This window comes from Gastrolobium bilobum, unplaced genomic scaffold (genome assembly GCF_033153095.1).
Source record: "Gastrolobium bilobum isolate Gb01-03AN ecotype WA unplaced genomic scaffold, APGP_CSIRO_Gbil_v1 utg5255, whole genome shotgun sequence".
NCBI lineage: Eukaryota > Viridiplantae > Streptophyta > Magnoliopsida > Fabales > Fabaceae > Gastrolobium > Gastrolobium bilobum.
Genome location: NW_026898528.1, coordinates 89,439 through 103,893, shown reverse-complemented (window position 1 = coordinate 103,893; position 14,455 = coordinate 89,439). Strand labels below are relative to the sequence as shown.

Genomic DNA, 14,455 nt, shown 5'->3' with positions numbered 1-14,455 from the left:
AAATATCAAGAAATCCTAAGGGCTATGGTGAGATTGCGAGAGAGCATCATATTTATATTTCTCACTGAAAAGTATCGTGAAATTCACACAATAGAAAATCCATTAAAATCGTCATATTTTTTAATACCATATGATTATTTTTCTTTGTTTAAAATCTCAATTGTATACCAACGGATTTAGACGGACTCTAAATAATATTTTAAAATCATAATCGAATACTACTAACTTTTTTTCAATCATCTCAAATCCTAATTGAATACCTCTTAATTTTTTTTGACAAAAAATTATTCATTAAAGTCCTTTGAAATCCCCGTCTAACACCTCCCTGATATTGTTATGAGTTTGAAGGATACTTAATAAATAAAAAATTGAAAGTTTCACCATAAAAGTATTAGTATATGTAAAATTACAAAAATAACACGATCGATGATATAGGATGAAAATTGAGTGAAATTAATTAATTAAAAACTTGGAAGTTTCACCATAAAAATGATTAGTGTATATAGCATATAATAAGAAAAACAATACGACAGATATACAATACAAACTCAAAACAAAGTCAAACAAACAGAAAGAGAGAATAGATGGAAAAAAAATTAAAAAGGAAGAACTTTTATGGCATTGAATTGATAATTGAATAAGAAAAATCTTTTATCTGATATAATTTGAGGAGTTTATTTTTACAATTTTCTTAGTATCAATTTTATTATCGTATACCAAAATCACATTAACAGTTATAAAATAATATTATATGAGAATCATTATTAAATTTTAATCCAACGATAATAAAATTGATGGTAAAATATAATAAGAAAAATAACGATAAATATAACATATCCGTATAATTTAATATTTAGTATTTTAATATTATGAGATATCACTATCTTTTATAAGAGAGAATTTATTGTGGTCCGGGACCACTATTTTTTTAGGTGGTCCCTTAGTGTAACTAAAAGGGTAAAATTGGAAAAAAAAAAATAACAAGAGTAAAAGGAGAAAAAAAATTAATATTGTGAGAGAAAGCACCAAATAATTAAATGATCCTAGAACATATTAAATATTTTCCAATTATAAAGACACCATAACTTGTGGCCCCAATAATAAATAACCAAATGGGCAAGAAAACTTAAATAACAAAGTGATAACATTAAATAGTCAAAATTGTCTTGAAGAAAAAATAAATATTTAAGGAACTTTCCCTCTTAAAAGGGTAAATGGGAGAAAAGAGAGGGCAATAGGGTCCCAACTCCCACCACGAGAGAGACTTCCCAATTGCAAATGTAAGGTGTCACCGAAAGTAAGAAGTACACGTGTCCTTCCAAATAATGTTATTTTTAGTTTTATAAGGGATGGTGCCCTATCAATAATGCCAACCTTCACTTCCACGCCAATGGACCGCTTTCCGATGCCCACCGTCGTCCTCTTTCTCATCGCCACCGTCATCGCACTCGTCTCCGGTGGCCGAGACCCTACCGGAGATGTTCTCCGATTGCCCTCCGAAGCTTCCAGGTTCTTCCAAGCTCCTTCTTCCGACGACAACAACGAGGGGACGAGGTGGGCCATTTTAATTGCGGGTTCCAATGGCTACTGGAATTACAGGCATCAGGTAATACTCCTCACCTCAGATTCTTCTCTCATTAGATTAGTTTTATAGCCACTGGAATTTGAAGGTAAACTGTTGGTTTTGACTTGTGAACCTTGGATTTTGATATTTTAAACGAGTCCTTGTACTTATATTACATGGAATAAAGCTCTACAGAATATGAACCATAAGAAAAGTCTGGAACAATTGATTATATGTATTACTTGGTTAATTTTAACGATGACTGATGAGCCTTGGTGATTTTATCAGTCTGATGTTTGTCATGCGTATCAACTACTAAGGAAGGGTGGTCTGAAAGAAGAAAATATTATTGTTTTTATGTATGATGACATTGCATTCAATGAAGAGAACCCACGGTCTGGGATCATCATTAATAGCCCCCATGGTAATGATGTTTACAAAGGAGTCCCTAAGGTCTGTGATTTTACTTTTTGGTATCCCATATCTTTCTGCTTTCAGTTCTGGATTTATAGTATTCCTAATATGGACTTTGTTATGGAAGGATTACGTTGGTGAAGATGTTACTGTGAACAACTTTTTGGCTGCTATACTTGGAAATAAGTCATCTCTTACAGGTGGCAGTGGGAAGGTTGTGGATAGTGGTCCCAATGATCATATATTTATATACTACTCTGATCATGGAGGTCCTGGGGTTCTTGGTTAGTAGCTCTGAATCCTTTCTAAGTAACTTTCTAATGAAAATCATGAATTGGATATGTTGTTTATGTATAAGCCTTCTCATATTAGAAATTGTTACTTGCAAATGTGTCTTTCATGTAGGGTTTTTATTCTTACTTTTATTTTTATTTTTTTGAGTGGGTTGATTATGTGTATTTTTGCTTGATTATGTTTGAGTAGAATAAATCTCTTTTAACATTTTAGCGGCACCTATAGTATAATTTCCTCAAACTGGAACTTCTGGACACTTTCCAAGCTAAAACTTTCTTTAGTTGTCTAGATAACCAAAATAAACTGAAAACTTTGAAATTGATAAATGGTGGTTAGGATGATGGTTTAAGAAGGAAATTTTTCAAATTTTATACCATTTTCGGGAGATTTTTGGATCTCTAAGATATTCCTGACAACTTAATTTGGATTGTTATTTAATGGGGGAAATGGGGAGCTTAGTATTGTGAAGCATAGCTGAAAAGTGTAACATATTTATGGGTTGATTTCGTGGTATGTTGTCTTATGACCTAAGCATCTATTCTACAAATAGTTATACTGTACATTGATCATGTCTGATGCAACCTTTTTATTTTAACAATAGCATGCAAAATGTAACTGATTGAAGTCTGCTTTCTGTTAATTTATTTTTTATTTCTTTTTCCTGATGTGGTTAACACAAAGGGTAATTAATAAAACCAGAGGGAAAAAAATAAAAACAGAGGAAAAGGAAAACAAAAAGAACAAGAGAGAGAGATAAGTATATAGTCTTCGGCGTCAGTGTCCTTTCTATCCAGTTAGTCATGATCATTTTGGTGATCATTACTATTTACTATTTTTTTAATGATTCTTCTATTAACATTTTGTTTTGATCTTTGCACAATAAAGTGTTTCTTTACCACCTATAATAGCTTCCCTTTTCTATTTCTTATGTAATCTATTTTTGGGGGGACTGGGATTGGATTTCAGGGATGCCTACTAGTCCTTATTTGTATGCATCTGATCTGATTGAAGTCTTGAAGAAGAAGCATGCTTCTGGAACGTATAAAAGCCTAGTAAGTTACTAGTAATTAGAATTTGCTCACTGTTTGCATAAATCTGCTTTGGAGCTATTTACTGATTCTTAGGATTTATATAATGGTGGCGCAGGTATTTTATCTAGAGGCATGTGAATCTGGGAGTATCTTTGAAGGTCTTCTTCCTGAAGGTCTGAATATTTATGCAACAACAGCTGCAAATGCAGAAGAAAGCAGTTGGGGAACGTATTGCCCTGGGGAGTATCCTAGTCCTCCTCCAGAATATGAAACTTGCCTGGGTGACCTGTACAGTGTTGCTTGGATGGAAGACAGGTATGCCCATTTGAACGTAATAAGGAAACATGTTACCTGGTATTATATGTTGCCTAAAATAATTAATGATTAATAAAATTACCGGGGGTCATAAATAAGATATTTTGGGTGAATTACTTATCCTTCATGAAGTCATTCAAAGACTGTGACTGCTGTGATGTGAGCATATCACTACGAGAATTGTATTTACCTACTATTTTGTACTTTGCCGAACCCTTTTTTTTAAAGAAATATCTTTAACAGTCTTTTTTTTTGTTAGAAGAAAGTTTTTTTTCCTTAGAAATAGACTGAATTATGTTTTTTTGTCTAAACTCTTTAACAGTGACATGCACAATTTGCGAACAGAAACTTTGCACCAACAATACGAATTGGTAAGTTCCTGTTGCTAACTCGGTTGTTTTACATAGTCAACTGATACAAAACGAAGAATGTTATTTGATACCTTGGTTGCTTAAGTACATGGAAGAAAATTTTGTCTGTTTTGATAGACTTCTCGGTCTAAAATTTTACGGGTCAAACAAGGTAGAAGATGTGTATGAATTGTGTGACAGATGTCTTCTGACTCTGATGCTCACAGGTTAAAGAAAGGACTTTCAACGGAAATTCATTATATGGTTCCCACGTGATGCAATATGGTGACATAGGGCTTAGCAAGAACAATCTCTTCCTATATTTGGGTACAAATCCTGCTAATGATAATTTTACTTTTGTGGACAAAAACTCACTGAGGCCACCTTCAAAAGTAGTCAACCAACGCGATGCAGATCTCATCCATTTCTGGGATAAGGTATCATATGTGTGAAATATGGTTTTACTTTAGTTTATGAAACAATTGGTTAGTCATTTCCTCGTCATGATTATGCTCCCAAATTTTAAAATTGGAACGGTATATTCGTAGTTGGAAGATATTTCTTATTAAAGAGAACCACAATATCAGTAGTGAAAATCAACAAAATTGCAGAAATTAGTAACAACCAATGAGGATATGTGATAATGGGAACATGCCATACTATTCACCGTTTGGTATTTGAGGATTTAAATCTAGCATCATGTTTGACACATGAATGGTGATTCTCCATTTCAGGGAATGAAGATTCCCGTTGATTCCCTTCAACATTCTTTCCGTGTACCAAACAATTGCATGCCATCCCAGTCTTGAAGCTACCAAGCTTTAAGCTGAGAATGGCTATTCTGTTTTAGCCCATGCCATGGAATCGACCATTTCTTATGTCAAATGTACCATCGTTGTAGATCTATTGGATTTCACTAACCAGGTGTTTTAGCTATTTGGATGCGGAACTTTAACTAGCTAGATATAAAATCTCAAAAAATTAGTAGTAAAACAAATTGGATAAATCTGGAAAGACTGTGAATCCCATGCCTTTTGTGGAAACATTAATGAGTGGCCAGTAATTTTTTTCTTGAAATGTTGGAAATTGGCATTGCTGTAATGCTAAAACTACAAGAAAATAAGGGCTGTTATATGCTGACACTTATTTTCCTCTGTAGGCCTTTATTTTTCTGTATTTTATTCTACAATCTTGACTTCCTCTTCATTCTTCTTTGCCAGTTCCGCAAAGCTCCTGAGGGTTCTACTAGGAAAGCTGCAGCTGAGAAAGAAGTTCTGGAAGCAATGTCTCACAGAATGCATATAGACAACAGTATGAAACTTATTGGGAAGCTCTTATTTGGCATTGAAAAGGGTTCAGAAGTGCTCAGCAGTGTTAGACCTGCTGGACAACCACTTGTTGATGACTGGGACTGCCTGAAAACACTGGTATCGTTTCCCATGATTCGCTTTGTTGAGTTTGTTCTCTGATGCTGAAAAAATACAATTGAATCATTGCTTTTCTGTTTGTCATTAATTGTCTAGTACACATATTTACAGTATGAGATGTCAGCATGGCCTCCAACTATTTGGTCTTCCAACAAATAATATTGAACTTGAACAAGGAATTAGCATTCACTTCTTGATTACTGTTAAGCTTCTTTCTGTTGACTTCGATTGCTGAGCGTATGTTGGCTTTAATCTATTGTTGATGCAGGTTAGGACTTTTGAGACACATTGTGGATCACTCTCTCAGTATGGCATGAAACACATGAGGTCCTTTGCAAACTTCTGCAACGCAGGAATACGGAAAGAGCAAATGGCTGAAGCCTCAGCACAAGCGTGCGTCAGTATTCCGGCCAGTTCCTGGAGTTCTCTGCACAGAGGTTTCAGTGCATAATTCCCATAGTACGCTCCTTTAACGACCAATGTATAAATATTGTCGTATTATACTTTATAATTGTTTGAATATTTATATACTGTATATTGGTCATGATTTCTTATACGTAAAATGTAAATACAAATGGGACGCTGGGGGCCTCTCTATTTTAATTGTGTGCAAACGGATGCTGTAACCAAGGCATTTTACTTCAGGAGAGATAGTGGACCACAAGGGGCCTTGGAACGTCTATACAGGGCATAAGATCATGCTTGCATGCCATTGTTTTTTTTCTTTTTATCGCTGTGTAGTCTATTTTTAAATAGAATATGTTTGGTAAATTATATTAATTCTGAGAAGGGAACGTAATGTAACCTCGTACAATATAGAATTATGAGAAGGGGGAACGAGTTTAATGGACGCTTGGGCCAAGCGTGAAAAATTGGATTGATTCTAAAATTATTTGCGAACATAAACATGGCGGTGGATATTTATTTATAAAAAAAATTGAGAATAAAAATTCATTTCATCTATAGTCATTTCTCAACATATATTTGAATTTTTTTTATCACTTTTAATCCTATATAATTTAAGAGCAAGTTTTGTCATACACACGTATAATTTGTAATTATTATAATTTTGAACACTTTATATTCTTTCTGTCATCACACGTAAACATAACGCAGTATGTTTAATGTGTGTGTCAACATTAACCATCATTCATAATTTAGTTTTAAGTAAAAAAGTTACCCCTTCGGAAATCAAATGGAAGTTTACTTTTTGGCAGTAAACTTCAAAGGAGTTGGAGTGACACAAAAAAATAAACAAATCTTCGAGTAAATTATTGATTATGAAGAGCTTCGGCATTTTAATTGTAAACATGTATTCTATATGTTATGTTTATTTAACCCAAAAAAAATAAAATATTTTTTGCGTTAACCTCAAATATGGAAGAGGTTAAGTGATAAAAACAAAGGGTTTGTTTTATCTGCAGTAAGTCCAATACGACGTCGTTTTGAGTAGAAATCATAGTGTTTTTATAATTTTAATTTATTTCAGGGTTATTATAGTCTTTATAATTATAATTTTTTAATGTTTTAATTTCAAAACGACGTCATTTTGAAAGTAAATGCAGATAACTTATCTGCAGTAACTGCAGAAATACTTTTATGAAAAAAAACAAAATAAAACAACACTTGTTTTAGTTTTCGAAATAAACGGACGATATTGATTTAGTTATTAAAAGAAGGGTTCGCTTTTTTTGCAGTTACTGCAGATAAGTTATCTGCAGTAAGCTCGATACGACGTCGTTTTGGGACGGAAATCATGGTGTTTTTGTATTTTAATTTATTTCAGGGTTATTGTAGTCTTTATAAATATAATTTTTTAATCTTTTAATTCCAGAACGACGTCGTTTTAGAAGTAAATGCAGATAACTTATCTGCATTAACTGTGGAAATATTTTTCTGTTAAAAGAAAGTTAATGTTAAGAGTAAAACTCCTTTTGGATCCCTAACAAAAAATACGGTTTTCATTTTCGTCCTCTATAAAAAATACCCATATTAATCCTTTTTATGGACTAAATTGGGTCTTCATTGAATTTTTGAGGGATCACATTTTTGAAAAATTGGAATTTTAGAGGCACTAAGTTGATTATTTATTTGTAAGGGACGAAAATGGGGACCGTATATTTTGTTAGGGACCTAAAAGAAATTTTACTCTAATATTAATTTAGAGTTTAGTGTTTGTTTTTTTAAAGGATCTATAATTATGTCATTTTTTTTTTTTTTGATAACAATAATTATGTCATTTTAAGTGAGAGAAAGACACAATCACTGAAAATCATGTGAGAGAAAGTGTTTTTTTAATTAAAAAAATATTAAGTTGTGTCTTTCTCTCACTTAAAATGACATAATTATATGTCCTTTAAAAGGACAAATATTTTTTCCATTAATTTATTCTGTATCAATTTGATTTTTTTTTAAATTTACATTAATGATAAATGTTATCAACTATAAAAAGTAATTTCAATTTAATACTATATTATTTTCATGATAGACAATTATTATGATATATTTCCCTTGAAAGACAAAACTAATTCCACTTGAATTTTTGGGAATTGAAATTGATGCTTATTCAAATTGAAACTTTATAAGGACAAATTAAGGAAGGGTTATAGTTTAAGGACATACAATATATTTGGTTAAATTAATTTGTAGGTGCTTAGAGTTTGATTATATATATATATATATGGAGTAGAATCATTTGACATCAGTGTCAAAATAAAAATTTAACACCTCATCTGATGGTTGTTGGATCAAGGTAGATCAACGGTGTTATATGCTTATAAATCAGAGTCGTTAAATCAAGTAAGATCAATGATTCTCACACGAAGTGTCAAATGATCTAGTCCTTATCAACGTAAAAATAATAAGTCTTATGTTATCAAAAAAATAAAATAATAATAAGTCTTACAGTCAGTGTTTTAAAATCCGGCTCGGACCGGCCGGGTCGACCTGGGACTCGGTGACCTGGTGGGTTCTCCGGTCCAAGCGGGTAGTTGGACCACTTCTGCAGTCAACCCAGATTGAATCGGTTGACCCGGCCGAAACCCGGCGACCCGGGCTAGACCGGTTATTCCTTCTTCTTTTTTTGGTAAAAATTTTTTTTGTTAATAAGAACTCTTGAATTAAATCATATTCATATTTTATGATGAATATGATTAAAAGTAAGGTGAAAATAATAAGGTATTTTAGATTAGCGCAGTTCGTTTATGTAATTTAGTTGCATCTTATAATGATCTTATGAAGTTAAGTGGTGATAAACATTGATGGTCTCATGATCTCATCTCAACGGTGGACACTTTTTTCTTAGTGTATATTTCATGCATACTATTTGTTATCATGATAACAGTGACACTTTTTTCTTAGTGTATATTTCATGCATATTATTTATTATCATGATTTAATTTATCCGTATCATGTCAACCACAAAAGGTGCATTTAACTTATATTGCAATTTTAATCCAATATTAGGATATGATCTAGAGCTAGAAGCTTAGAAGTATATAATATTTGCTATCATTGAAAATTAATTTATTTTTTGAAGCTCATTGATAGTTTTCTTATGTGAATTTTTATTAATATAAGTAATATTTTTATATTTTTAACATGTGAACAGTAAATCTGGTTCAACCCGGTTGAACCTGGTTGAACCAGTGACCCAGTGACCCAATACCTCGACCGGTTCGATGACCAGTCCGAGTTTTAAAACACTGCTTACAGTATATTTTAACTATTTTTTCTATCAATCTAACGATTATAATTTATTAAATCACTTATTAATTAATTACTGATTCTCAATAAATTACAATCATTAGATTAATGAAAAATCAACGGTTAAGATTTGATGTAAAACTTATTATTTTTACACCGGTGTAAGTTGATCCTATCCCTAAATATATAGTTTATTTTTTTAAGGAGATTCCTATAGTTTTACAAATTTTAAACAAATTGATATTTGATTTAAGGGGTATGATATTATACCTATATTTTTTCATGCATACTCTATCTACTCATTAACACCATTATATTAAAATCTCAAAAGAAAAGAGAAAAGGTGAATGTCAGTTGAGACCATGGTTATCAAAATCGCGAGTTAACTCGTAAAATCGTACGATTTTACGAGTTTACTTTGTTTGGCGAGTTAAATCGGTAGTAAAATCGAAATTCTGAGTAAACTCGTTAAAATCGCGATTTTACTGTGCAAAATCGCAAACTCGTACGATTTGGGACGAGTTAGCGCTTCATGGGCAGTGATGGCAAAAAAAAAAAATTTGGACAAAAAATCGATTTGGCCCAAGAGGAAAACTTGGATTTAGAAACTCAAATTGAAGAAAACATGGTGGGAATCCAAAGTGGAGAAACATGGTTGTAAACTTGGAAATAGAAGAAATGGTTGAAGAACAAGTACAAGTTGTCGTGGGAGATGACGACGACGATGCTAACTTTGAGAATTTGATGAACTTTGTACTCTATGCACTTAGTCTCTAAATTTTTTGTTATGAGCTTGTGTCTTTTTATTTATAATGTTAGTTGGATATTATTATATTTATTATATATTTTTAAAAGTAAAAACTTACGATTCGTGGCGATTTTACGATTTACGATTTTACTATCCCCTCACGATTTTACGTAAAATCGCGAGTTTGACAACCTTGGTTGAGACTCTAATTCAACGATATTAGAAAGAATTTGGTAGAACAGTCATGAAAAAAGATAGATATAATATTTTATTCATTTATTAAAATATATTTTCAATTAAGTGACTGCTAATTTTCAATTAAATGACTACTAATTTTAAAATTTTATAATTAAATCTTCGAAACTTGCAAATGGCATGCAGGTAATAAACATTACTTAACTGAATCTAAATAGTCATCACTCACATAGAACCAATTTAAATTTTTTAAAATATATAAGGACATTGTTAAAAGAAAAGTAAACTATAAAAATATTAAAATCTTTAACATAATTATAAGGACATATAAAACAATGGAAAAAAAGTATCTAATGTTACTTTGGATAACTATGTCTAATTTCATTGAAACGACGTCGTTTTGGAGTTGAAAAATAAAAAAATTAGAATGATAAAGACTATTATAATCATGAAATAAATTAAAATTACAAAAACACCTTGATTTCCGCCCCAAAACGACGTCGTTTCGATGAACATTAGATAAAGTTATCTAAAGTAACTTTAGAAAAAACAAACCTTAAAACAATTTAACCGGTATATTTTAGTTTAGTTTATTTGAGAAATCTGGGCAAAAAAATTAAAATAATGTATTTAAATTAAATAATTACGCATTTAATGTTGTTTCGTAAAAAATTACACATCTACTGCACAATGTGACGCCAGTTTTGGGCGTCACATGTGTGCTCTATATATTTCCTCACCCCCTCCATTCAATTCACACCTCTTCTCTCACTCTTCATATCTCTCTTCTCCACCAACATTCCTTTATATTTAATTTAGTATTTGAATTTTAGTTGTAATTCTATTTAAAAATGAGCTCAAATCCTGATTCTGTTCGTGTTGTGTTATATTACAATGGTAGGAAGGTAGAAGGTCGACGAGGTGTCATATTCGAAGGTGAAAAAAGGCCGACACGTATCCAACGCAACACAACCATTGGCGAACTGCATCAGAGAATTCAGTAGAAGTTAAGTCTTCAAGACAACCAATGTATCACTGAGATCACGACAAGAGTGTGGCAAGGTGATAAATACATTAGTTTGAAAGTGCTTGACGATGAAGCCTTGGAGATGACAATGGAAGAATTTTGCAACCAGTCAAGGACAGATTTTCTAGAGTTGTATGTCGACATCGTTGCAACGGAGAATGCTCCCATACCGGTGACGTCAGTTTATTTAAATTCTCCCCGTCTTCCAGCTTCTCCTGCCGCTCATGCGTCTCCAGTTGGTAACTTTTCTGAAGGAGATGAAAATGATTCGACTTGGGAAATGCACGACGAAGATGACGATGATGACGATGAAAATATGGCAATGGAAGAACATCTTCTGGCGGAGGATGCTAGTGCTTCAGAAGGAGATGAATCTCGTGAGATGGGTGCGTCTGAAATTCCAATATTCTATCAACCAGTCGTCGCGCAAGTGCCGCAGTTGAATGACGTTGCGTCTGCTCCGTTTGGTATTCCACAAGAAGGTAATTGTTCCCATTTGTATACTGCGTGAATAAATAATTGATTTAATACCTGAATTAGTAAGTTCGTATTAAAAAATTATAATCCGCAATTGCAGGTGACACAGATGTTATTCCTTTTTGGGAAGGAATTCCGCATTATTCTTACATTGATTGGAGTTATCAGAGCGAACAAGAATCATGTACTGATGGTTCGGTGTCTGGATCGGCTTCAATACAAGGTCCGTGGCAACTGGGTGACATGTTATTTGTCAATCAAGAATTTGCGACAAAAAAAGATGTCCAAATGGCACTTAAGCACAACCTTATTAGGGAGCATCAAGAAGCCATTGTAGTTGAGAGCACGCCTGCAAAGTTGTCCATGAAATGCTGTGCGTACGATCAAGGTTGTCCGTGGCGCGTAAGGGCGATCAAACAGGTGTTTCGTGAAAATTGGAAAATAACGAGATGGGGTGGAAAACACGAATGTGTGAATGAGCACATTTCCCAGGGTCATAGACAGCTCGATGCGGACGTTATTGCAGATCTCGTGATAGTACCTTTTTGTATTTTAGATGTGTGATTGAACACAAATGTGTAATTAATTTCGTTCGATGTTATCGAGGCACTGATATCCTCTTCAATGCAGGGATGATAAAGTCTGAACCATCCGTGTCAATCTCTTTGGTGCAAGAAAGGATAACTGCTAAATATGGCTTTCAAGTTTCCTACAGAAAGGCGTGGTATGCGAAGCAGAAAGCGATGGCAATTCTGTACGGTGATTGGGAGGAATCGTATGCTTTTTTACCAAGGTGGTGCGAATACATGCTTCGCTTTTCTCCAGGTTTATTTTATCATATACAAACTAACGATCTTTATGCCGAGCAGAGCTTAGTTTCTGGAAAAAAGGTTTTTCATCGCATTTTTTGGACGTTTAGACAGTGTTGTGAGGCGTTCAAATTTGCCAAACCCGTCATCCAAATTGATGGAACACATTTATATGGAAAGTACAAAGGGAAATTGTTGGTGGCCACAGCCCAAGCTGGTAATAATGAATGTTTACCGATCGCATTTGCCATCGTAGAAGGCGAAACTTTGGAAGCATGGGATTATTTTCTCGTTAATATTCGTGCTCATGTGACTACGATGTCAAACATATGTTTGATATCCGATCGGCATCGAAGCATAATATCTGCTGTGGAAAATAACCCTACTTGGCAGCCGCCAAATGCGTATCACGTATTATGTATTCGTCATATTGCAAGCAACTTCAATCAAAAGTTTCGAAATGAAGATTTGAAGCGGATGTTAAAGAATTTAGGTATACTCATTGACTGAATGCGTAATTATTTCTTTCCATTATGACTGTCAATTTATGTTTAATTCGTTTATGTCCAATTTGTGCAGGTTATACTCCAGCAATGGTTGATTTTGAAAGGAATCTTGCGAGTTTCCGTGAAAGTAGTCCTCAAATTGCTGAGTGGATAGATGCGATTCCTAAGGAAAAGTGGTCGCGTGCCTACGATATTGAAGGACGGAGGTACGGTCATATGACAACAAATTTGGCTGAATCTGTCAATAGGGTTTTGAAGGGGGCCAGAAATATGCCCATAACAGCATTGGTTAAGCATACATATAGCAGATTGGTTGCATATTTTGTTGAGAGAAGAACAAATGCTCTTGCACAACTTCAATCAGCTTATCGTCACTCCAAACATGTTGTTGAATTGGTCAAGAAGAACCAGGTAGATGCAACAGGCCACCACGTTCGTGCATACAATGTTGAACATACTGTATTCGAGGTTGATGCAGGTTGAGAACGTTCATATTTTGTCAACCTCCCACAGAGATACTGTCAGTGTGGAAAGTTTAAGGCCTTTAAGTATCCATGTAGTCACGCCGTTGCTGCTGCGTTAAGTGTTAGGCAGAGTGTGTTCACTTACGTTGACGACGTCTTCTTGATAACTAACTTGGTCGAGGCTTATTCTTTTCCGTGGGAGCCAATCGGAAACGAGGAAGCAATTCCTGAAATTAGTGGTGCAAAGATTATTCCTGATTCTACTATGTTGCGTGCAAAAGGTCGTCCAAAGTTAACTCGCATCCGCAACGAGATGGATGAAGTTGAGACAAGCCAGAGCCGTATCAGGTGTGGACTTTGCAAGGAACGCGGCCATAATCGTCGGCGATGTCCAAGTCGTGGGAGAAACGAATGATTTGCATATTATGTTCATATTTTGCTGTTGGTTATGTTATTGCATGAATTGCAATGTCCGTTATGTTGGACTTTTTACTTTCCGTTTATGTATGTTTTTAATCTTGTATTATTAATTAGTTGATGTTGTTAGTTACCGTAATATAAATGCGCAAAGAACGATAACCAAAACATAAATAATAACGCATAGTGAATAGTCCAAATAATATAATAATGTAGCGTCCACAAAATAACAACATGCTACACTCATATGACATATACAAAAGAACAAAATAATAACAATATGAAACAGTCCACAACATAGTGAATAAACAAAATATCAATGAAACTAGGACCACGGTGGCCATGGCCTATGTCGTGCATCCCTATCTGGCAGTATACGTCTGTCCCATACTGGGTCACCCTGATGCTCCTGTGGAGGTGGAGTGTGGAAGTCATCCATCGCCGCACGGATGAAATCATCTGATGGTCCTGCACTGCTGCCCGGCACATCAAAAGGGGTGTGTCCCTGACTGTGAGAATCCGTGGCTAGAGTCTCCCCACTGTCATGGCTCTCTGCAACAAGGCCTACAGAGCGATACAACTCCATCGTGTCCTCTGCAGACCAAAAGGGGTAATCGGCATCAAGTCCCTATGAATAGGGCTGGAAATCAGGCTGTGAGGATGCCGGATCCGCTCCTGCCATAGCCATCGGACTAGCCTGGAAAACTGGCTC

The 14,455-nt window shown here is 34.3% G+C and overlaps 1 protein-coding gene across 1 annotated transcript; it reads left to right on the top strand.

The window, feature by feature from the left end:
• Nucleotides 1–1,354: 1,354 nt before the first annotated feature.
• Nucleotides 1,355–6,151, top strand: LOC133317140 (vacuolar-processing enzyme-like). The gene is made up of 9 exons (XM_061518967.1): nucleotides 1,355–1,606; nucleotides 1,853–2,017; nucleotides 2,106–2,262; nucleotides 3,239–3,324; nucleotides 3,419–3,618; nucleotides 3,941–3,989; nucleotides 4,196–4,405; nucleotides 5,189–5,395; nucleotides 5,664–6,151. Exons 1-9 carry the CDS (start codon nucleotides 1,367–1,369, stop codon nucleotides 5,844–5,846), a joined length of 1,497 nt encoding a protein of 498 aa, XP_061374951.1. The 5' UTR covers nucleotides 1,355–1,366; the 3' UTR covers nucleotides 5,847–6,151.
• The last annotated feature ends 8,304 nt before the right edge of the window (nucleotides 6,152–14,455 follow it).